At 41.9% G+C, this 25964-nt stretch overlaps 1 protein-coding gene across 1 annotated transcript in view; it reads right to left on the bottom strand.

Annotated features, from left to right (window-relative positions):
- SMPD3 (sphingomyelin phosphodiesterase 3) overlaps nucleotides 1-25964 on the bottom strand; it is a 56311-nt gene that overhangs the window by 8472 nt on the left and 21875 nt on the right. The window contains exons 3-6 of the mRNA XM_058155574.1: nucleotides 19509-19584; nucleotides 11844-11999; nucleotides 6943-7032; nucleotides 6041-6104 (exon numbers count right to left, since the gene is read on the bottom strand). Of these exons, the coding sequence (XP_058011557.1) occupies nucleotides 6041-6104; nucleotides 6943-7032; nucleotides 11844-11999; nucleotides 19509-19584 (386 nt within the window). The remainder of the gene's footprint in view (nucleotides 1-6040; nucleotides 6105-6942; nucleotides 7033-11843; nucleotides 12000-19508; nucleotides 19585-25964) is intronic.

Genomic DNA, 25964 nt, shown 5'->3' with positions numbered 1-25964 from the left:
TTGTGTTTTTCAAAGAATAGAATCATAGACAAATAGGGCTGAAAGAAACCTTGGAGTTTTTCTAGTCCAGAGGTCAGCAACCTGTCGCTCTAGAGCCACATGCGGCTCTTTCACCCCTCTGCTGCGGCTCCCTGTCACTCCAAATAGTGTCACAATTGCCAATGTGCAACAACCCCTGGCACACGATTTATTGACCTTTTCAACCCCTCGGTAGGCCAACCATGGATAAATCCAAGAAAAGAAAAGCTTAAGAAGAAAACAGAACATTTAATTCAACTATATATGCTAGTTTTGTGGCTGTTCAAGAAATAGTCAGGCACAGGAAAGGTTTTGTGGCTCCTGGTGTTTTCTTTTCTGTGGGAAATGGGTCCAAGTGGCTCTTTGAGTGTTTAAGGTTACAGACCCCTGTTCTAGTCCATCCTCCTGCCCAAGATAAAGTGCTTACACTATTCTGGACAAACGTTTTGTCCAATCTTTTTTTGAAAACCTCCAGAATGGAGCACCCACAACTCCAGGAGGCAACCTATTCCAGAAAAGCTGGCTGAGGAACTCTGGGAGTTGAAGTCCACAAGTCTTAAAGGGACCAAGGTTGGAGACTCCTGCATTAAAGCATTTTAGTTTTTTCACTATCTTTGAGGAATAACCATCTTCCACCCCTTGCCCTAACCATGGGTGTCCATGGTGAGCAGGGGCCAGGATAAGATCTCATATATCATAAGTTCATTGTGAACAAAGAAATATTGGAATAGGATTCATAACCTTAATACAGAAAATTCTTAAAGTGAATATAAACAGAAAACCAGAGGCTTTTCTTTTGGGTTTGATGGAAAAAGACTTGGGGGGAAAAAAATTGGAACTTTGATATTAGTTCCATGATATTGGCAGCACCAAGACTACACAAAGAAATGGAAGGTTCCCCACAATGGATGAATGGCTGCAAAAATTGATGGAGCTAGCAGAGATGGCTAAATTGACTGTTCTGATCAAAGGAAAAAAAAATACAAATACTTTTATTTCTACTTGGAAACCACTTCTGGACTTTGTGCTCGAGGTGGGGGGAAAAATGAAACTTTGATATGGGTGTTACCGATTAGATAATTTGTTGTAATAGAAACGGCTAGTTTAAACTATTATGTAAAAGTAAAAAGTTGAGGTTTGAGGTTAATGCCTTATTCTGCTGCACCGAAGGGAGTCGGAAGCGAATGCCTTTTCTTTCTTTTTCCCCTTTTCTCCTGCCTGCCTTTTCTCTTCCCTTTTTCCTTCCCTATTTTTTTCCTATTATTTACTTTCATATTTTCTTTGTATGCTACACTACAAACTAATAACATTCCCATAAAAAGATAAGATCATTGTGCAAGTGATATAATTAGGTTACATGTGATGACTTCATAAACACACATGTGCTGCCATCCTGGTGTCATCACACGGCTTTGGGCAGACTCTTATGGACCTAAAAATTGTCAAAGACTTCCTTAACCTTGAAAGCAATGATAGAGGCACATACTCCGGAAGCAATGATGTTTATTGATCCTTTTTTTCTAAAGAAGTAAATCTAGATTATTCTCAGTGATGTCTTTTTAAAACTGCGGCCTCCTTAACTTTATTAATAGGTTTTCTGAGGTTAGCGTTGGAGAGCTAACAGAAGTCTAATTTACTGCGCTGTTTCCAGATGTACCCGTGCCAGTATTAACTGGGTGATAAATTAGGGTTTTATGCCTTTGCCAAATTTTATTATTGAGCAATTTCCGTATGGGTCTGTTTTAAGCCTAATTTAGTTGGCCCATGACATTAACCATTTCAGAGAGGTAATTATTTCTCTCTCTGTGTGTGCGTTTTAATGATGATATAATGTCAGGGTTGCAATATGTCAGTTAATAAAAGTTCTCAAAATATGGCTGAACTAAGATTTTGAATGACTAAAGGAAACATCTACACACCCACTCTTTTGTGTTCCTTCAGGGCCAGTTGTGCGCCTAATTTTGTGCATGGAATTCTACCTTTTCCACAGCTGAATTATTTCTCATTCCACTCTGGTTTATTTCAAAGTATTACAAGATGGATGCAAAAATACTCCAGCTCTGTAGACATTGTGGAAGGCCTTGTTCTCCCATTAGTGGAAATTTTGGACTCCCCTTCCCTCCCTGGATCTGGTCTCAAGCCAGCTGTTAATGCTTCCACCAATCCCAAGAGAGACTCAACATCTTGTTTCCAGTATCCATTGGTTAAAAGAGGGGCACAATCGTTCAGCGGTTAAAGAAACTGAGCTTGTCAGCTAGAAAACTGACAGCCCAGGTTCGAAACCCAAGCACCACATGAATTCATCAAATTTGCAGATGACAACAATCTAGCAAGAATAGCCAACACTCCAGAAGATAGGCTTAAGATACAAGAGGATCTTGACAGACTTGAACATTGGGAGCTATCTAACAAAATGAAATTCAATGGTGAAAAAAGTAAGGTTTCTGCATTTAGGCAAGAAAAACAAAATGCACAGGTACAGCATATATGGTATCTTGCGCAATAGTAGTAACTGTGAGAGGGATCTTGCAGTCCTAACTGGACAATCAGTTAAATATGAGCTAGCAGTGTGCAGCAGCTGCCCAAAAAAGCCAACACAATTCTAGGCTGCATAAACAGAGGGATAGAATCAAGATCACATGAAGTGTTAATACCACTTTATAAGGCCTTGGTAAGGCCACACTTGGAATATTGCATTCAGTTTTGGTCCTGACGATGTAAAAAAGATATTGAGACTCTAGAAAGAGTGCAGAGAAGAGCAACAAAGAGGATTAGGGGACTGGAGGCTAAAACGTATGAAGAACGGTTGCAGGAACTGGGTAGTCTAGTTTAATGAAAAGAAGGACTAGGGGAGACATGATAGTAGTCTTTGAATATCTCAGGGGCTTCCACGAAGAAGAAGGGGTTGAGCTATTCTCCAAAGCACCTGAGGGCAGGACAAGAAGCAATGGATGGAAACTAATCAAGGAGAGAAGCAACCTAGAACAAATAATTACTGGAATAACTTGCCCCCAGAAGTTGTGAATGCTCCAACACTGGAAGTTTTTAAGAAGAGATTGGATAACCATTTGTCTGAAGTGGTGTAGGGTTTCCTGCCTAAGCAGGGGGTTGGACTAGAAGACCTTCAAGGTCCCTTCCAACTCTGTTATTCTATTCTATTCTATTCTATAATGGGGTGAGCTCCTTTTGCTCCAGCTCCTGACCACCTAAGCAGTTTGAAAGTATGCAGTAGGTAGATAAATAGGTACCACTACAGTGGGAAGGTAACAGCATTCCGCTCACCTCAGCATATAGTCATGCTGGCCACATGACCACGGACAACACTAGCTCCCTCGCTGTTTGGAGAAGAACACCAACCCCTAGCGTTGGCCATGGCTGGACTGGGGAAATCTTTACTTGTTGGTTAAAACCTGACTCCAGTTTCTTCTACTCTAACTGCAAAAGGCAATTATTTGAAAAACATCCAGCTGCAAAACCGTGATGTTGTAATCATTTTGCCTTATAAACTCACTGTAGGTTTTATATTCAACAAAGGAATGGATACTGGCTGGGAAGATTGGGGGATCTTCCAGTAATTTTCTTCCTGGTTGTTTTGTGCATGCGTGTATGCTATTGTGTTTTTACAACAGTCTTTTTTCTGCATAGCTTCCCTTCACATCAATCTCTGGGTTTTGATTTTTAAATACTTTATTTTTTGAAGTATAAGACCCACCTTTTTCCCCCCTAAAAGGGGGGTATGTGAAAATTTGGGTGCGTCTTATACACCGAATATAGCCCCTCCCACCCACTGGCCCCCACCCTTTGGCCTCTGCCTCCCAGCAATTTACCTCCTTGTAGCAAGCAGCAAGAAGAAACAGCCCATTTCAGCTTCAGCACAGCCTAATTAGCACAAGTTGATTGTCCTTGGATCGGCCTCCCGACTCTCAGCTGTTTCAGGCTGCAGGGATTGCCATGGCCTATTTCTGTATGGGCCTCTGCTGCTTGCTGCAAGGAGGTAAATTGCTGGGAGCAGATTTTTTTTCTAGTGCTAATCAAGCTATGCTATAAACGAAAACAAAAGTAAAACTGGCTATTGGCTGCTTGCTGCAAGGAGGCAAAATTGCTGGGAGGAAGAGGCAGATTTCTTTTTCTTCTTTTCCTCGCCAAAAAAGGTAGGTGCATCTCATGATCCTGAGCATCTTACACTCCAAAAATATGGTTCTTTTGCAAAATCCAGGTGAATGGATGTGTAAATATAATAACCAATGAATGCAGAAAGAGAAGCTTCAATTCTATTTCCCCCCCCCCTTTTTTTTCAATTTGGGGGGTGGGTTTTGGCTAATGCAGAATACTTAGAGTGTGGAATGCTTAGTCATGTGCTTTTCATTTGCCTGATTTTTGAGGTCAGTAAGAATAAAGATGATTAAAGGTTGCTTTAGAAAATAGGTAGATGAGTGGGGTGTGTGTGTAGAAAAAGCCAATTTGTTGGGAAACTGCCAGCTAGTCTGGGAGGGGGAGATCAAGGATGGGTTAGTTTAGAGTCCTTGCATAGTTGCAAAAGGTATAAGCTTGATATTCCCCTGAGATTCCCAAAACCTTATATGGTCATTCCCAGGGGAAGGCAAGCAGCCTGGGAGATACTTGTAACATAGGTGATAAATGGGTTGGCTTCAAAAATTTTAGCAAGGGGTTCTCTGCCTGGTTGCTGGGTGGATGTGGCCATGGTGGGCATGGCCTAGTCTGCATCCTGCACCGTGGGGTGGGTTCCCCTCCCTGAGCTCCAGAGGCTTTCCTTGAGCCTCACCCTCCGGGAGGGTGAAAACAGCCTTCCCAGGCTCTGGAGGCCCTCTGGAGGCCAGAAACATGGCTTAGGACCGGGTTATTTACAAGACCGCCTACTGCCACCGTTTGCCTCCCACCGACCCGTGCGCTCTCATAGGGAGGGCCTCCTCAGGGTGCCGTCAGCCAAACAATGTCGGCTGGTGGCCCCCAGGGGGAGGGCCTTCTCTGTGGGGGCTCCTACCCTCTGGAACGAACTTCCCCCAGGACTTCGACAACTTCTCGATCTCCGGACCTTCCGCCACGAGCTGAAGATATATTTATTTTTCCGCGCAGGACTGGCATAGAACTAGTATTATTACTTTTAATTTTAAATGGGATTTTATGGTTTTAATCTATTTTAAATTTTTACGGGCCAGATTTAATAAGTTTTTTATTATTGTTTTTACTTGTATTGTATTTATTTATTGTTGGTTTTATCTGGCTATGAACCGCCCTGAGTCCTTCGGGAGAAGGGCGGTATAGAAATTTAATAATAATAATAATAATAATAATAATAATAATAATAATAATAATAATAATAATAATAATAATAAATGAGCCTGTTTCCTGCCTTCTCAAACTTCTGGTACGCCCGTTTTTCGCCCTCCACATGCCTCTGCGCTCCCTCTGCACTTACTTGCATCCAAAACGGGTCGCGTGGGGACTTCTGGGAGGGGCAGGGTGGCATAGGCAGGGCCAGCCAGGAGTGGGATTTGGGGTTTCTCCAAACTGCACAAAATCTTAGCTAGAGGTTCTCCCGAACCCCTGTGAACCCCCAGCAGCCCACCCCTGGTGATAAACAATAACGTTAATTACTTCAGCTATTTACAATTGGTTCTGGTTCCTTGCCCCTGACAAATTGGGGATGTATGGACAGCCATTACAAAGGCTGGATCTTTTTTTACTCAACCCTACAATAGGATTTTACTCAACTGTACAATCCTACACCCTTCACCTTTTGTCCTTTGTTTGACTTCTATTTTAAGACTTTTGACTAAGAACCACATATTGAGGATTTATTGCTTAAATTTGCATCTCCTTTTTTTTTGTCATGTGAGACTTAAGTCCCACCATGCAAAGCAAATACATAACATTCAAGAAATAAGTCAATAAAAGTATCTGTGAGACACAAGTAAAAATATCAATAAGTGAAGTGTTTTAAGTTAGAGCAACCCATTTATACTGGTGATAGAAATAAGATGGAAAGCAAAATAATACATACTTCTGTAAGTTATCTGGAGTGCACACTTCTTCGTCATATAGTCCTTTTGGATCTAACAAAGTTCCTGAGAGAAAAAAGGAATATGTACAGTAGTAGTCTGCTATTATTCCAAAGCAAAGCGATCATAAAAGTTTGAATTAGATTTTGTCTGTATTTTAAAGCGAACTATTTGGAATTCTTGAGCTTTTTCAATCCTGTGTCCCCAGATAAATCCCACAACTGTTGGCTCAAACCTCTGGGAAATTATAGTCCAAGAGAACACCCTGTTGAGGAATAATGCTCCATTCTGGATGGATGGATGGATGAATGGACGGATGGACAGATGTCATCTTGGGCAATAATGCCCCATTCTAGATGGATGGATGGATGGATGGATGGCTATAACATTGGGGCATAATACTCCATTCTAGATGGATGGATGGACAGAGTAATTTACTGTCGGAATGTAGTCATTGACTTAATATGTTGTGTGATGCACACTATCGTGCAAAATCATCTTATGGTTTATTGAGGGGAGCACACTGTACCTTGCAATTATGATTTATTAATCCATGTTTCAGGCTAAACGTGCAAATCCTAGCCAAAGTATTGACCATATCTTTAATTTGGTATCTGTTGGGAAGGCAGGCTGCAATATCTTTAAAGACAGAACTTGGTTTTCATGCCACTTTCTACCACAGGCTTTACGGTGCCCGTAACTGGTAACTTTTTCATTTCCCCTTCAGATCTCCTGATGACCAGAATGTGGCTGGTATCAGATGTTTATAGTTGGCAACTTACTTACCTTGGCTAAAACCAAAGCACAAGCTAGCAAAAAGGGGAGATCTAGGCTCTTTAAGGAGGTTCCTCCTCCTAGCTAAGGGACATCTGTCCCACTTCTGGGCCACAGCTTTCCATCTTACCAATTGCCCATGATTTGTCCTCCCCTGGACCTTGGCGGCATGGGTCCTTGTAGCGGGTGAATAAGCAGTGCTGCTGCTCCAACTTGTCATCTGCAACCAGAAGAAAGGCAATGAAGGCGATCCATAGCATGTCAGAGAAAGTCGTGGAAGAGTGGTAGCGGAGCCAATATTTATGTCAAAATTCCAGAAAAATACGGACCTTTAAGCAGTGGTGGGCTGCACTTTGCTTGTGTTCAACGTTCAAAATACAGCAATTTGAAGCTCAGCTGCTTACCTTCTAAGGCAGCCCCAGTAAATAGAACAGCAGAGGCGCGGAAATCAGTTGTGCGGCACGAATCAGCTGAGCCAGAAATAAGAAAATATAGGACAGGATAGGAGAGGGGTGGGTGGGTGGGGCCAGCTGATTATTGGAACTACCGGATCGCCCAAACCGGTCTGAGCCGGCAGCAGCCCAACCCTGCCTTTAAGGGTATATTGTGGGTATTCCTGCAAAATCCAGAAGGGCTTCAAAACCTTAAGTTGGGGGATCCTATGGAAATGTGGAGCCCATGAAATAGAAACAAAGAAACATAAAAAACTGACAGCAGAAAAAAACCTTTTAGTCTTTTTAAAATATTATTTTCCTCTTTAGTTTCCTCTCTGTAATTGATAAAGCAGGCTAACTTGCCAAGAAGTTTTCTTTGACCTACTGTTTTTGAACAGCCCTTTTCAGCTATAAAATTTATTATATTCCAAAGTGATTGGAATCTTTTCTTTTATGTATCTTTTCTTTTATATATCTTTTATGTTCGTCTAGTTGTTTTATGTTATGTTATGTTATGTTATGTTATGTTATGCTATGCTATGCTATGCTATGCTATGCTATGCTATGCTATGCTATGCTATGCTATGCTATGCTATGCTATGTTATGTTATGTTATGTTATTTTATTTTATTTTATTTTATTTTATTTTATGTATCTTTTCTTTTATGTACACTGAGAGCGTATGCACCAAGACAAATTCCTTGTGTGTCCAATCACACTTGGCCAATAAAAATTCTATTCTATTCTATTCTATTCTATTCTATTCTATTCTATTTAGAAAGTGACGATTGGTAAATTCACAAAGTTGGAGTGGAAAAAGCCAATGTGTTGGGAAACTGCCAGCTAGTCTGGGAGGGGGAGGTCAAGTGTGGATTTAGTTTAGAGTCCTTGCACTGTGACAAAAGGCATAAGCTTGATATTCCCCCAAGATTTCCAGGAAAAGGCAAGCAACCTATGGATACACTTGTAACATAGGTGATAAACAATAAAGTTATTTACTTAAGCTATTTATTATTGGTTCTGGTCCCTTCCACCTGACAAATTGGGGATGCATGGGAAGCCATTACAAAGTTTGTTTGAGAATTGGTAAATTTGGTATTCACAACTATACCAGCTGGTAGAATGGACTCTCCCTGTCCTTTTTTTTAATTATAGTTTTAAACTGATTTTTAATGGTTGTGTTTGAATTACATGGACGGTTTAGCTTTGTGTTTTAATTTAACCAAGAAAATGGAGCGGACGTGTGCATGTAACTCTTCAGTTAAGCCTTCAGGGGATGAAGATTGAGAGCCTTCACTTCATCACTCTTGCCATCTTTCATCTTTATCTTTTTATATGTTGAACAGATTTAAGAATCATTTCTGTCAGACCTGGAAGCCATCTTTTTGAATTTGGGCCTTCAGGCCTGCCACATTTACTGCTGTGGGAAACTGGGAGGGGGGATTGTATGGTGCCAGGGTGATATATAGTCATAATAACATTTGTTTCTCAGAAAGTCAAAGACATCTTGCCCTGTCCCTTGGAGGCTGGACGTGGGAGGCATCTCCAGTTGGGATGGTGCTTGGATTGGACCATGTGATGGACTTGTGGGTGTTGGGCAGGGACTCGAACTTTCCTTTGGGTAGGGAAACCTGGAAGCTTTCAGATTCGGATTTTCCCAGATGTGCCAGTATGGAACAAAATGGAACTTTGAGGAAACTTAAGCCTCTGAGTCTTCTTTTGTTGGGGGTGTTACTTGGAACCCTGACAATTTCTTTCTTGGATTGCTATGAGCCACCCAGAGTTGTTAAGAGTTTGGGCAGTCTACAAGTTTAATAAATTATTACATTTATTATTAGTCCCCAGGACTGAGTGTGTCTAATTATCTTGCCAAGATAGAGTTTATCACAGAAGAGAGGGGCAAGAAAGCCCTTTGAGCAATGAGTCAATATTTTAATGTATTGTTATTGATTCCCATTTAACTTTGCTGAGCACTGTTTAGCGCTATAAAACATTTAAGTCTCATCTATCTAATCCCATGCAAATGCAGGTATCTAACAGCACCTCTCGATAATTTTTCCTTTGTGCAGACTGGAGAAAAAGTTTGCTGTGTTTCCCTGGCTTCTCTCAAGGGAAGCCCAGAAGTAGCTCTTCCAGAAGCGCTAATGATGTCATTTATCATTGTCTACTGTCAAGGCAACACAATTCATAAATGGGAGGCTTTAGCAAAGGAGCAGGAAAAAGGGAGGGAGGGATAGCCAACTTTGTCTGAAACTAAACATATACCCGTGCATTGAAGGTAATGCCAACTGGATTGTCTAAAAAGGACTTGCATTTTGGACATATTCTTTGATCGGGTGAAAATCTAATTGCCTGCAGGTTATCAATGTGTAGAGCAGGAAAATGCAACCTCACAAAACGACATGTCCCCTGTGTTATAAAGGACAGAGTTAGGGGTCTTGGCCATAGGAAAGAGGAAAATCTCCTATATCCTGGGATTGGGGCATCCTGGGATTGGGGCACTGGGCAAAGCTGGCTGGGGAATCCTGGGAGTTGAAATCTGCCAGGCTTAAAGTTGCCAAGGTTGGAGGCCCCTGTTTTAAAACATTTCTCCATCTGTTATATTAAAATGTACAACTCAATGGAAACTTCTGAAGGGGGTTACATCCAATGCTCCCTGGGGTTTTGGGTGCGTCAGCTGTTTGGAGTGCCTAGATTTAAAAGCCTCACCTGATGAGCAATTGTCAAAGTTCAGGTCACCACAGACCACATCAAATGCCACCAGCTCCTCTGGATTGGCTGTACTGGAAGAGGAGGTAGATTTTCTGAAATCAGCCAGCCAATCCTGAAGCAGATCCAGTTGTTCGCATCGAACAGTGGTGTCCTCTGTAGAAAGGACAAAGCAGGCCATTCAAATTGAAATCATTCATTTTTAAGATTATTTATTTATTAAATGTCTATGCCACCCATCCTCTACCGCAGGCCTGTCAAAATGGCGGCCCATGGGCCGGATGCGTCACGTGCAGGCCACACCCATCCCGGCTTCACAAAGGCAAAAAACATTGCAATAAGTCCAGAAGTTGGCTTCACATATTGTAGCAACCGGTTCGGCCAACCCCGGAAATGTGAGTGTACACGTGTGCGCGCTCACTTTGATCGCGCACGCATGCTGTCCGCGCATGCATGCGGCATCACAAAACATGGCAATTTGCTCACGCACGCAGTGCATACATGCATGCGGCATCAAAAACACAGTGATATAGGACGGGACTACTGGTTCGCCCAAACCAGTCTAAACCTCCTGAATACACCTCTGGATACATTTTTATTTATTTATTTATTTTATTTATTTATTTATTTGTCGTAACAATATATACAAGCATTGCATAAAGGGTTATATAATATATGAACGTATATACGAGGAGAAACGAGGTACTAAAAACATATATATACATAGGGGAAGAAACGGTAGGACAGGAACGGTAGGCACGTTGGTGCTCTTATGCACGCCCCTTAGAGTCCTCTTAGGAAAGTGGTGAGGTCAACCGTGGACAGTTTTTGAGTAAAGCCTTTGGGGTTATGAGAAGAAACCACAGAGTCAGGTAATGCATTCCAAGCATATACAATTCTGTTACAGAAATCGTGTTTTCTGCAATCTAAACTGGAGCGGTTGACATTGAGTTTAAATCTGTTGGTAGCTCTTGTGATATTATTACATTTATTATTAGTCCCCAGGACTGAGTGTGTCTAATTATCTTGCCAAGATAGAGTTTATCACAGAAGAGAGGGGCAAGAAAGCCCTTTGAGCAATGAGTCAATATTTTAATGTATTGTTTTGCAGGATATAGGAGGGGATTGATTCCCATTTAACTTTGCTGAGCACTGTTTAGCGCTATAAAACATTTAAGTCTCATCTATCTAACCCCATGCAAATGCAGGTATCTAACAGCACCTCTCGATAATTTTTCCTTTGTGCAAACTGGAGAAAAAGTTTGCTGTGTTTCCCTGGCTTCTCTCAAGGGAAGCCCAGAAGTAGCTCTTCCAGAAGCGCTAATGATGTCATTTATCATTGTCTACTGTCAAGGCAACACAATTCATAAATGGGAGGCTTTAGCAAAGGAGCAGGAAAAAGGGAGGGAGGGATAGCCAACTTTGTCTGAAGCTAAACATATACCCGTGCATTGAAGGTAATGCCAACTGGATTGTCTAAAAAGGACTTGCATTTTGGATATATTCTTTGATCGGGTGGAAATCTAATTGCCTGCAAGTTATTAATGTGTAAGGCAGGAAAATGCAACCTCACAAAACAACATGTCCCCTGTGTTATAAATGACAGAGTTAGGGGTCTTGGCCATAGGAAAGAGGAAAATCTCTTATATCCTGGGATTGGGGCATCCTGGGATTGGGGCACTGGGCAAATCTGGCTGGGGAATCCTGGGAGTTGAAATCTGCCAGACTTAAAGTTGCCAAGGTTGGAGGCCCCTGTTTTAAAACATTTCCCCACCTGTTATATTAAAATGTACAACTCAATGGAAACTTCTGAAGGGGGTTACATCCAATGCTCCCTGGGGTTTTGGGTGCGTCAGCTGTTTGGAGTGCCTAGATTTAAAAGCCTCACCTGATGAGCAATTGTCAAAGTTCAGGTCACCACAGACCACATCAAATGCCACCAGCTCCTCTGGATTGGCTGTACTGGAAGAGGAGGTAGATTTTCTGAAATCAGCCAGCCAATCCTGAAGCAGATCCAGTTGTTCACATCGAACAGTGGTGTCCTCTGTAGAAAGGACAAAGCAGGCCATTCAAATTGAAATCATTTCATTTTTAAGATTATTTATTTATTAAATGTCTATGCCACCCATCCTCTACCGCAGGCCTGTCAAAATGGCGGCCCATGGGCCGGATGCGTCACGTGCAGGCCACACCCATCCCGGCTTCACAATGGCAAAAAACATTGTGATAAGTCCAGAGGTTGGCTCCACATATTGTAGCAACTGGTTCGGCCAACCCCGGAAATGTGAGTGTACACGTGTGCGCGCTCACTTTGATCGCGCACGCATGCTGTCCGCGCATGCATGCGGCATCACAAAACATGGCAATTTGCTCACGCACGCAGTGCAACATGCATGCGGCATCAAAAACACAGTGATATAGGACGGGACTACTGGTTCGCCCAAACCAGTCTAAACCTCCTGAATACACCTCTGGATACATTTTTATTTATTTATTTTATTTATTTATTTATTTATTTGTCGTAACAATATATACAAGCATTGCATAAAGGGTTATATAATATATGAACGTATATACGAGGAGAAACGAGGTACTAAAAACATATTTATACATAGGGGAAGAAACAATAGGACAGGGACGGTAGGCACGTTGGTGCTCTTATGCACGCCCCTTAGAGTCCTCTTAGGAAAGTGGTGAGGTCAACCATGGACAGTTTTTGAGTAAAGCCTTTGGGGTTATGAGAAGAAACCACAGAGTCAGGTAATGCATTCCAAGCATATACAATTCTGTTACAGAAATCGTGTTTTCTGCAATCTAAACTGGAGCGGTTGACATTGAGTTTAAATCTGTTGGTAGCTCTTGTGATATTGTTATTGAAACTAAAAAAGTCATTGACAGGAAGGACATTACAACGGATGATTTTATATGCTAAACCCAGATCCTGTCGAAGGCGACGAAGTTCCAAGTTTTCAAGACCCAGGATATCAAGTCTGGTGGAATAAGGTATTTTATTAGTTACGGAGGAGTGAAGAATTCTTCTCGTAAAATACATCACACGACATGATCGAGTTTGATACCCATGCTCTACAAGATGCGTTTGGTTACCATTTCAGCAGCAGGCCATGATGGTTAAATGTTACACGGTTAACCAAATTCCAGAACCCGAATACAGGGAGTCTTACAAACCAGTTTATTCAGTGACTGTTCGAAGTTACAACATTGCTGAAAAAAACTTGACGACCGTTTCCCACACTTATGACCGTTTCAGCCTCCCCAGGGTCACACGATCCAATGCTTGGCAACTGACTCATACTTATGATGGCTGCAATGTCCTGGGGGGGGGGGTGTCACGTGATCCCCTTTTGCGACCTTCTGACAAAGAAAGTTTCAATGGGGAAGCCAGATTCACTTAACAACCCTGTTACTGTAGTGATTCACAACTGCAGCGATTGGCTTAACAACTGTGGCAAGAAAGGTTGTAAAATGGGGCAGAATTCGCTTAACAAATGTTTCACTTAACAACAGAAATTTTGGGCCCAGTTGTGGTTGTAAGTCGAGGATTACCTGTATTGCATATGACAAGGTTTTAGTAATATACAGATTGTCAGTTTCCTGTTGATACCTGATCCAAACTAATGGATGATCTCAAGCATCCCAGGTTTTCCCTCCCAATGCACAACTTTGTGACCAATTGGTTAAGAATTACATAAATCATCTTCTTTTAATGACCCCATAATCCCTTGCAGGGTGGAGTCTGGGCAACTGAATGGCAACTGAGTGTTTACTGGCCGGATGGCCTTCTTGTCGCCAATCCGGAGTTATATTCAGCAGACATATTCTCATTGTGTCCAGAGAGAGAAATATCTGCCTCTACCTAGGATCGACCTCCCAGCCTCCTGATTGCGAGGCGAGAGCTCCACCCTCTAGACCACTGCACCGCTTGTTAAGAATTACATAAACGATCCTCTTAAAAAACATGTTTCTTTTTTTGGGACAAAATATTAATATGTATAATTCACAACCATATTTGAATAATGGCTGTTTTAAAAGCAGGGCGAGGATAATGGATGACATTTTTAGTATTCCAAAACGACTAGCCACAGTTCTATACCGAAACGTCTTTCCGATTCTAATTCCAACATTTAAACAAGACACCGGAGAATATTTCCCCCCCCCACTCCCCACGACAAATTAAATGGCTCAGATCGCAGCAGATATTAATTAGCTCTAGGTTCTGATTTTTCACTGCGGATAAGCGGTTGCCATTCAGTGCAACGAAACAAAGAGTCGCAAATGCAGCTCCCACTGAATAGGAGAAAATTTGAAAAGCTGGTTTTCCTTGGCTATGGGTATTTCAAGTTAATTCAGAGGCAGAAGCAGTAATAAAAGAAGTACCTCTTTCAAAAAAATAAATAAAAATAAACTGGCATCTACCAGAGAAAGAGAGAGAGAGAGAAAGAGAGAGAGAGAGAGGACAGATAGACAGACAGACAGACAGACAGACAGACAGACAGACAGATAGATAGATAGATAGATATAGGGAGGGAGAGAGAGAGAGAGAGAGAGAGAGAGAGATTGAGATTATCCAGGCATCCCTAGCTGACCTTTGATCAGAAAGCAAACGAATATAAATTTTAGATGGGCACCTGGAGAAATCTAAGTATGAATAAGTGGGACTGCAACAAGAACCAGAGAGCCAATTACAGAGAAAAATCAAAGACTAAAGGTGATTAAATATTCATCGGAGAGCTGTGCATTGCTTCAAAAGGAAGATTTGCATATAAGAGGCCCCAGCTGCAATTGCTAGTATCTCCAGGAAAGGTCTTCGAAAAAGCTTGTATCTGAAATAATGTTCAGCAGGGATTTTGATGCACTTTGAGTTGTTTCCAAGCAGGGGGAAAAAAAAAAAAAAGGAGCAACCAACTTTAAACAGAGAGACTGGGTAATAAGGAGATGCTGTGGTAATTCCATCTCCTCCACTCCCAAAATTCAAAAATGGGAAGTCACTACTCTAGGATAAGACCTTACATGCATTCTTGATGCTATTGGGACTGTTAGTCTTGATATTATAGAACTGTGACAGGAATGTCAAATTCAAGGCCTGCGGGGCTTAGATCTGGCCCACGGAGCCATCCTGGGAACAGCGAAAGACCAGCCTGCAGTGCCTCTGCCAGCAAAAATAGCCCTCCCGAGCTCCATTTTCACTGGCAGAGGGTAGCAGGACGCTGTCCCAGCCAAAAATGGAGCTTGGGAGCCCGTTTTCGCTGGCAGAGAGCTCAGAACACCATAGGCGCCCCCCAACATGAGTGACATCAAGCTGGCCACGCCCACTCTGGCCACTCCCACTCTGGCCCCCAGAAGTCAAACACAACCTTGATGTGGCCCTCAATGAAATCGAGTTTGATACCCCTGATCTAGGAGGACATATTCTATGGCAGGGGTGTCTAGTCTTTCTGACTTTATGGACCGGCAGGTTGGTGGAAGAAGGGCCGGTTCCATACAAGCAGCAGGCAAGCACACTGGTCCATTTATGCAGGTCCATTTATGCGTGCACCTGCCACTGGCACAAACAAAGTTTCCCATGCAAACATGAGTGCCCGCCACTCATGCAAATGGAGCTTCCAGCACTTGCCCGTGCCTTGCAAGGCTCTGTTCCAAAAGGGCCACAGCCTGGTACTGGGCCGTAGTCCTGGAGTTGGGGGCCCCTGTTTTATGGAGTCAACCTTCCCAGAACCAAGGGCAAAATCTCTGACAATATAGATTTTCCCTCTAGTGCAGGGGTGTCAAACTCAAGGCCCAGATTCAGTCCATGGGTGTTGTGTCTGCGCCCCCCCGAGCCGGGCCCCCTGCCAGAAAGTGACTCGGAAAGTGAGGGGGAAGGGCCATGAGGACTTACCTCTGGAGCACCGGCTTCCCTGGCTCAGCTCCAGGAACCAGAGGCAGGCCAGGTGGAGGAGATAATGAGGCCTCCGTCCCCTGACTCTTTCCCCCCCAGGCCACGCCTTCAGACCCGGCTGATAGCAATCAGGCCTGGCTGGACCCTAGGTTTCATAGGCAGGAGAGGCGGGAACAACAGAAGCAGGGGTGGGGCAGGCCTAGGAAGTGCTGAGTCATGGAGCCACACCCCACAGGATATAAAAGCAGCAAGGGCTGCTATACCACTTCGTGGCGAGCAAATCAACTGCTTAGAGGGAGAGAATTAGAGCTGAAGTCCTGTTTGTTCCTGGTTTCCTGGTTGACTCATCGGCACCAAGAGAGATAACAGAGACACTTGGCAGGCGCTCGCTAATTTGCTGCCAGAGCTGATAGTTGCCGGTTAATTAAGCCATCGCACGTGTCTCCCGGACTGAGGAGGGGGACAGAACAATGGGGTACTTAGATCTGGCCTGCAAGACTGCTCTGGAAACAGCGAAGGAGTGGCCTGCAGTGCCTCTGCCAGTGAAAACTGAGCTCATGAGGGCCGCAGGCAGCCTTCCTGAGCTCCGTTTTTGCTAGCAGAGGGTTGTAGGAGGCCATCAGAGCTGGAGCTCGGGAGCCCGTTTTTGCTGGCAGAGCTCTCAGTCTGCCACAGGCGCCCCGACATGAGTGACTTTGAGTTGGCGGTCAAACACACCCTCAATGATGCGGCCCTCAATGAAATCAAGTTTGACATCCCTGTTCTAGTGTATTCTCCAGATAGAACTTATATGCTGTTTTATAATATGGTTGTAAGATATTGAATTAAACAATAGCTGCTGGCTTCAAGGAACACTTGATTCTATCCAAATCAAAATAACCTGGAAGCAAATTGGATTTGTCTCTCCTGTACTGTACTCTTAATGTTGGCTCTGGCACTTTTTAATATTATTGCCAAGAGCACATGGCTGATCTCCAGAAATCGCGTGTGCCTCTGTCTACACACGGTGACAAGTGGCCAGAAGAATATCCAAGAAGTGAGGCATATTGTAGTTTGGCTCAAAGCTGCTCCAATTCTCATCTTCAAAATTTCCCAGGTGCTCTTCTCCTCAGACTAGGTAGAAACTCCACAGAAATGTCAGGTGCTTATTTTACCCCATTCAGATATCTCCCAGAGTAGGGCAAGCTGTTCCACTGGTTAATCGTTCTCACTGTTAGGAAATTTCTCCTTCATTCCAGGTTGTTTCTCTCTTTGATTAGTTTCCATCCACTGTTTCTTGTCCTGCCTTCAGGTGCTTTGGAGAATAATTTGACCACCTCTTCTTTGTGGCAGCCCCTCAAATACTGGAATACTGGAATACCGCTATCATATCACCCCTAGTCCTTCTTTTCTCCAATCGGAATGGGGAGTCAAGGGTGGGGGAAGCCAGATTGCCTTACGGACCATATAAATCACTTAACTGAAGTGAATTACTTAATAACTGCGGCCAAAAAGGTTAAAACCTGAGGTTTAATTTGCTTAACAATTGCTTACTTTGCAATTGAAACGTTGGGCTCAACATTTCTGGGACTGCCCGTATTAGAATCAATGCTATTATGTCTGCAAAAGGGATGATGAAGGAAGGGACTGGTGAGCTGCTTAAGGCAAAAGGCTCTTCTGTGCAATCTAACCAGGTGGTAGAGAAGGAGAAAAAAAAACCCTTTTGGTGCAAAATGCAAACTGAACATAGGCTCTTGTCACCCTGGCTTTCCAGGTGACAGATGCAGTGCAACTGTATATTTGTCTAGTCAGGCAAAGTGTGACCGACCGTTCAAGGTCTCCACGCACAAGCAGGTTTGCATCATTATGGCGCTAGTCCTTACTTTGTAGAGTTTGATTTATTGCCGGCCAACCAGTCAGAGGCACTTGCTGTAAATGTCCTTGCCTGACTCCTTTGACTCATCCATCATTCCAAGATAAATGCGCTGTGGGTTGGAAGGCTTCCTTTGAAATTGCCAATAACAGCATACAAGTGCACTACATGTGTGGTGTGTTTTCATTAGCTGATTGCTGAACTTTCTCTTGCGGAGTGCTGCTCAAAATCCATCAAACGTTTTGAGATGAGGAAAATTGACATCAGGGTATCCAACCTTGGCCACTTGAAGACCTGTGGAAGTCAATGCTTGAGCAAGGGGGTTGGACTTAGAAGACCAGCAAGTTCCCTTCCAACTCTGTTACTGTGGGAGTCTAATATTTGCATGTCTTATCAATAAGCTATGACACAACACCGAATAGGAACCCGCTGATTAAGTTTTCATATTCATAACTTGAAGAGAATGGCCAGCAAGGTGAGTGGACCAGGTACCAAATGATAAGTCCATCTTTGGAATTGCTGAAGAATTGCTGTCCAGAATGGTATAGGCTGTTCTTCTTGAGCAGAGGGTTGGACTAGAAGACCTCCAAAATCCCTTCCAAGTCTGTTATTTTGTTAGTCTGTTATTCTGAAGGACCAGGCTGGGGGCAAATCATCTCGGGGAATATAAATATGGTTGCTAAGAGTTGAAAATAACTTGATGGCACATCATCAATTAAATCCATCACTCAGTCAAACAATCCAATGATTTTCCAATAGGTCAAATGGGATAGCCCTAATTTTCTTTATCACTACTTTATGCTAACTTTTCTTTCCTTCTTTAAAAACAATTCTTTTTTCGTTGTTATCTCCAGTACTACATGTAGCAATTTATTCAGAACGGGACATACTCTTAAACCTTTGGCAACTGTTTATGTTAAATGTTGAAAAGCCAAGAATCTGGATGTATCTACTAAAAAGGCACTTGTTCTATCAAGTGACTTTTCTCCCACCTATCATTAATTTGGATGTTTTCATTTTTAAAAGAAACGTTGAATGTAGAACTTAATCCCAAAGCATTACCAGATGACACACTGTTTATTTTGAGATAAGATTCATATAATATTTAGATTATCTTGCATAATCTAAAAAAAGACAACTATTTATTGAAATAGGAGTGGTTAAGCACAAAAGGCATCCAAAGCTCCTTCTGAGTACTTTTATTGCAACCAAGAAATAATGAAATGTAATTATTTTTCACTCAATGAGACTCACAAGTTGGTTTTCAACAGTATCATTTTCTGAAGATTCATGTGATAGTTAGAAAAGATTTATATGTACCAGAAAGAGAAGCCGATAATGGTTTATTACATGATCTTTAAGAAATACAGCATTACTGAAAGATGGAACTTGCTTTAAATCAAGTTCCATATGTTAGGATCAGCCATGCTAAACATGGAAGACTAATTTGAAAAGCCACTGAAGAAAGCCAAAGCATAATATAAACTTGTGAGGCTCCCTGGATTTCTTTATTCATATCTCGTTCCATCCCCATCCAAGCTCCATCCATCGGTTATCTTCCCAAAAGTACCAAAAGGCAAAATGAAAAACAACTGATGGAAACTAACCAAGAACAGAAGCAACCTAGAACCAAGGAGAAATTTCCTAACAGTGAGGACAATAAAAAATGGTGGAAGTTGGCATTGGCATTGGTAGGAGATCCTCCAAGCAGGAACGATCCAACCTGTTTTCCGCAGATGAAGTCGAAACCATAGAAAGTTTCCCACACAACATAAGGATGATTGAAAGAACAGATCCATGCTTACCTGCCAGAGCTTGCAAGTGGGTGCAGGAAATGTATCCCACAATTCTTTGGTCCTGAGGTGTGCTTCCCACTTGCACCTGGAAGTGGGGGAGGGGAGAGAGAGAGAGAGAGAGGGAGGGAGGGAGAGAGAGAGAATAGTTAGTGGGACATTTGGTCTCCATGTAACCTCAAAACCCAATGATGAAACACAAGAGATGTTTTCTTAGCAAAGGTTTTATACGAGCCGATCCATTTGCTCTCTCTCTCTTTTTTAACTTAAACGTTCCATCTTCCATTAAACTGTGTGTCGTCTGGGTACAAATATCTCTGTGCAATAACAATCAAAATTTACAATAGTATTCATTATATTGATATTGATTCTCTAATCTTACAATAATAATAATAATAATGAGCATAATACATCTATTCATTTCTCCCTCTTAACATATGTTCTAATAAGAATATAATAGTAATATTAAATATAATAATCTTAATAGTTGTATTAGTAAGAATCATCATATTGTTTGCTTCTCTATCTTAATATGTTTTCTATATTTCACTGATCTCCATTTATTTCTATTTTTATTTTCCAACCATTCATAAAATAACTCCCATGTCATATAATATTCAGTTTGTTCTTTCTCCTTTATAGCAAGCTTTAATCTATTCATTTCTGTGCATTCTAATGTTTTCCTAATCACATTCTCATCAGTAGGGAACTCTCCACTTTCCCAGTTTTGTGCAAATACAATTCTAGCTGCAGTTAATATGTGTATAATTAAATATGCATTCCCTTTACTATAAGTTTCAAATAAAATTCCCAATTTTTTTTTTCTGGTTTAAGTCAGTGTGCTGCTTTATCATCTTTTCCAGCCACATTTGTATTTTTATCCTTTTTTTTTTTTTTTGCTTCTACACATGTCCACCACATATGATAAAATGACCCAGGTATCTGGTGGCATTTTCAACATTTAGCTGACTTATCTTTAAACATCTTTGCCAACTGAGCAGATCTATTCTCAAGGTAGAACCACACAGAGAAATAACATTATTCTGGATTGCTTTATATCATCAAATTTAGATAGATAGATAGATAGATAGATAGATAGATAGATAGATAGATAGATAGATAGATAGATAGACAGACAGACAGACAGACAGACAGAGAGAGAGAGAGAGAGAAGGTAGATAGATAGATAGATAGATAGATAGATAGATAGATAGACAGACAGACAGACAGACAGAGAGAGAGAGAGAGAGAGAGAAGGTAGATAGATAGATAGATAGATAGATAGATAGATAGACAGACAGACAGACAGACAGACAGACAGACAGACAGACAGATATTTAGAGAGAGACTGGATTATCTAAATGAGGAAAACATGAGCGAGGGAATAGATATGTCTGAAATTAATGGTATTAAAATACGTAGGAACATTTGCCTACTTTAAAAACTAGCATCTTCTTTTCTCAATATTTTCCTACAACCTTACCTTGTCTGCAAAAAGGACTCGGTTTTGTTTTCAAAAGAAGGACTATGTTTACCAGTTAAACAGAGAGTTAGCAACAATGCAATTAACCACTTACAAACAACTGCCAATTTTCCAGAAAAGGATCACAAAGCAGAGCTTCAACATTTGATCACTTTCAGCAGGATGCCAAGAGGGAATAATCAGAAAAAGATTATGGTGAAAAGTGATCCTGTCAGAAGGCATATCTTGTTTCTAGATGTGCACATGAGAGACATTTGGCTTTTGCTTCCGTTTAATTCCGTTTAATTTTAGTTTGGGGAGGATTGAGGTAGCTGAGCCCATAAGTAATAAATGATCTTGACATCAGATATGCTTTTTTTACAACTAGATTTAGCATTTATGCCCTCTGGCAGCTGCAAAGGCTTTACTAAGGCCCTCTGGCTCTTGTTCTGAAATTGCCAGAACAGAATTTATTTCAGAATTTCAAACTCAATCCCTGCCACAGTATCGCTTCCCAGAATGCTCCAGATCTTTCTCCACTAGGAGATTCTGGGAGATTTGTAGCTGCCTACTTTGGTTATCATGGTATAAAAAAAGATGTTGAGACTCTAGAAAGAGGGCAGAGAACAGCAACAAAGATGATTAGTGGCCTGGAAGCTAAAACATAACGAAGAACGGTTGTAGGGATTGGGTATTTTAATGAAAAGAAGGACTAGGGATGATAGGATAGTAGTGTTCTGATATCTCAGGGGCTGCTACAAAGAAGAGGGGGTCAACCTATTTTCCAAAGCACCTGAAAGCAGGACAAGAAGCAATGGGTGGAAATTAACCAAGGAGAAAACCAATTTAGAGCTAAAGAGAAATTTCCTCACAGTGAGGAAACAGCTCACCTCCTGAAGTTGTGGATGATTCACTGGAGGTTTTTAAGAAGAGATTGGACAATCATTTGACTGAAATGCTATAGCATTTCCTGCTTGAGCAGAGGGTTGGACTTGAAGACCTCTAAGACCCCTTCCAATTCTGTTATTCTGATTACTCTCCCCTTTCATCTCAAAGCTACACCAAAAAGGCATGACAAAGGACAGTTTAACCTAGAATTAGCCTTGTCTTGTCTTCATATAGCAGCAAACGAGTTGGGACTGTAATTCCCTTCTAATTTGTATTTTTAATTTTTTTTAATTTTTTAATTTGTATTTTAAATTGTATATTGTATTCTCTGTTTTTATTTTGGCTGTACACCGCCCTGAGTCCTTCGGGAGAAGGGCGGTATAAAAATCGAATAAATAAAAATAAAAATAATAATAAATACTGTCAGATGCAAAGAATCAGGATGATTCATGCTGATTGAAGCATGAATCTTGAATACACAAGAATCTGGGGTCTAATGCTCAGCATTGAATTGGTGCTAGATGAGGGACAATAGAATTCAAGGGGTAGTGGTGGACTTGGATCGCTTGTAGCAATGCAAGGACTCTAAACTGATGATGCCTTTAACTCCAACTTCCAGCTGTGCCTGCTCTTCTTCTATGTCTATTTCTTGGGTGAGAATTATAGGATATGTCAGTGATGGTGAACCTATGGCACGCGTGCCAGAGCTGGCACGCAGCACCTTCTCTGATGGCATGTGAGCCATCGCCCCAGTTCAGCTCTGCACGCCTCTTGCCAGCCAGCTAGTCTTTGGCATGCGCGGGAGGGCGGGGCACGTGCGGGGGGTACGTGCATGTGCGGAGGGGGCAGGGTGCCTGCAGGGGGTGCATGTCCCTGGGGGCATGGTGCATGCACAGGGGGCAGGGCACATGTGCGTGGGGGCAGGGCACACGTGGGGGGGCAGGGCACATGCACGCAGGGGGTAGGGTGCATGCAGGGGGACTGCACACATGCAGGGGGCATGGGGCACATGCATGGGGGTACACACACATTGCATTTGGGGGGTTCGCACGCACTTTGGGAACTCAGTCCAGAAAAGTTTAAACATCACATCACTGGGATATGTAGTTTTAATATATCCAGGGGATCAATGATGGGGAAAATCTGACTGTATAGAAGTCAAAGAATTGCCCATACTGAATTTTACCCCCAGGTAGCACTTAGCCTCAGAAAAACCAACTCAATGAATTCAGTCCAATAATATTTCTCCACTTGAGTTTTTTTTTCTGTATGTAAAATTTCCCTGCATAGTCTGGATTTAATTCTGCAATCAGTTTCTCTGAGAATTGGCCACTATTGTTGTACAGCTTTCATCTGGTTTCCCTCCCTATCCCCACTTAAAAATCAAACAAACACAACACGGCACAATAATAGATTGACTTTGGAATGGTAATATGAGATGACAATTTTCTTTTTAGGGAAAAATGCTCTGGCATAGGAGAAAAATTGTGTTATGGACTGTTCTGGATTTTTTTCACAATATTTGAAAAGTCTTTTGGCCTTTGTCAATAGGGAGATCGCTTCAAACTTGCACTGGGAAATTCATGGCAAGTTTGAGGGGTCAATTCCTGATGAGATTTTTAGATTTATGCAATGTTTTGTATGATTCTTAGAGAACAGAATCATCTGGGTCACGGTATTTCCTTCCTCTATGGAGGTGAAAGTTGGACTTTTAATTAGCAGAACAGGAAGTGAATTGATACTGTTGAACTTTGGTATTGGAGGAGATTCCTGAGAATACTGTGGATCCCCAAAAAACAAACTGATAGATCATTGAACAAATAAATCAGGAGTTTTCACTTGAGCTATCAATGACCAAGCTCAACTTATCCTACTTTAGAGACATTACATGAAGATCGAGTTGTCTGGAGAAGGCCCTAAAGCTTAGAAAGGTGGTAGGAAAGAGAAGATGAGGACAGCCAGCAGCAGGGGAGATGAACTGAGTTAGGGAGATGATCAATACACTATTGGTACTCCGCGGTTCTTTTTACTAGGAATAATTATGGACTGTACAGTTATAGAGACTAAATTGATTTTGAACTTAATAACAGCCACAAGACTTTTGATTGCTCAATATTGGAAGAAAGAAGAATTACCTACAATTGAAGAATGGACACTCAAAGTATCAAATCTGGCAGAAATGGCAAAAATCTCTGCTTACTTGAAAGACTATACACAAGAAAAATATATTTTAGAATGGAAAATGTGGATTGATTATATTCAGAATAAGTATCAGATAAAAAAAATATCGAATAGCATATGAGTAAATTTAGGAAATATTTTGTATTAGATATATTTCTGAAGGAGAGGGGAATTGAGAGTGTGATTAAGTGTGGAGAGACTAGAGATTATAATTTAGGAATTATTTTAGATTATGATTGTTAGTTTTGATACCCTGCATTTTGTTCTGGGAAGTCGGGTGGGGGGGGGTATGGGGAGGGAATTGGGGGTTGAGGCTAGAGATGGAGTGATGGTGAATGTACAGGGATTATTGAAGATGTATAAATATAATTAATGTAGGGTCGGGTCTGCCCAGTTACCATTTTAGAACGGTGGGGAGGGAGAAAAGAGAGAGTAGGAGGTAGGAAAGAGGAGAAGAGGAAGGAAGAGGGGTAGAAGAGGGAGAAGGAAGGTGTAGGGTGGAGGGAGGAGAGGATGTAGATAAGAGAAGGAGAGGAAGGTTTGGATAGTAAAAGAAGGTAGAAGAGGGGAGTGTTAAAAAGGGGGGTGGTGACTGGGCAGGCCCGACTAAATGTATATAACTGTACATTGAATGAATTGTTTGACATGATTGTAAAAATAAAACTTTTTTACTAAAAAAAAATAAAAAAAATACACTATTGGAAGACCTGAAGTACCAGGTGAGGAGATATTGTCATGGAGGAAATTTGTCTAGAGGTCACTAGAGTCAAAAATGACCTGATGGTACATAATCATCATCTTAACCCTTCTTCAACCTTTTTTTCTAAAAAGAGGTATCTCCAAGTGTCACTCAAATTATGAAGACATTTAAAACAATGTAGGGGCAGAGTTTTATGGAAAACTGGATTGGAACTTGATTGACTCATCCCTACGGTGGTTCAGTGAAATTCTCTCATCTCCAACCAAGATTGTCTCCCTCTTTGTTTGTTTAACAGAATAACAGAGTTGGAAGGGACATTGGTCATCTAGTCCAATCCCCTGCCCAAGCAAGAGACCCTACACCATTTCTGACAGATGGCAGTCTAGTCTCTTCTTCAAAGCTTCCAGTGATAAAGCTCCCACAACTTCTGAAGGTAACTTCTGTACCATTGGTTGATTGTTCTCACTATCAGAAAATTTCTCCTTATTTCCAGGTTGAATCTCTCCTTGATCAGTTTTCATCCATTATTCCTTGTCTGGCCTTCAGATGCTTTGGAGAATAACTTGGCCCCTTCCTCTCTGTGGCAGCCCCTCAAATATTGGAAGACGGCTATCATGTCTCTCCTGATCCTTCTCTTCACTAGACTAGCCAGGCCCAGATCCTGCAACCATTCTTCTTATGTTTTAGCCCCCTAATCATCTTGGTTGCTCTTCTCTGCACTCTTTCTAGGGTCTCTTATTTATCCACCAGTAACGTAATTGGCCTCAGAAAGAGGGTATAAACTCCTCCATAAATTTTTGCTACTCCTTAAACTTTTAGGCTGTTTACAAACCTTCCTCCATCAGCTCCCTAAGACTTAAGAGATCCCAGAAATGGCTATCAAATTGTACCCTGAAATGCAAAATAATATCTTTTGCTGTTGCATCAGATCAGGGGCGGGTTTCAAAATCTGTCGCTACCAGTTTGCTCGTAGGCATGTGTGTGCTTGCGTGGACACACAACACTTCTGCGCATGCACAGAATCGTCTGAGCGGGTGGGCAGAGCCTCCCGCCACCGCCGCTACTGGTTTGCCAATCTGGGGTGAACTGGTAGCAACCCACCACTGCATCAGATAGATAACAAAAACTGTCTACTATTGACCTCACCCCATTCCTAAGAGGTCTGTAAGGGGCGTGCATAAGAGCACAAACGTGCCTACCGTTCCTGTCCTATTGTTTCCTTTCGTTATATCCAATT

Source organism: Ahaetulla prasina, chromosome 12, assembly GCF_028640845.1.
Source record: "Ahaetulla prasina isolate Xishuangbanna chromosome 12, ASM2864084v1, whole genome shotgun sequence".
In the NCBI taxonomy this organism is placed as follows: domain Eukaryota; kingdom Metazoa; phylum Chordata; class Lepidosauria; order Squamata; family Colubridae; genus Ahaetulla; species Ahaetulla prasina.
Note: the sequence above shows the minus strand (reverse complement) of the source record. Positions and strands in the feature narration are given on the sequence as shown.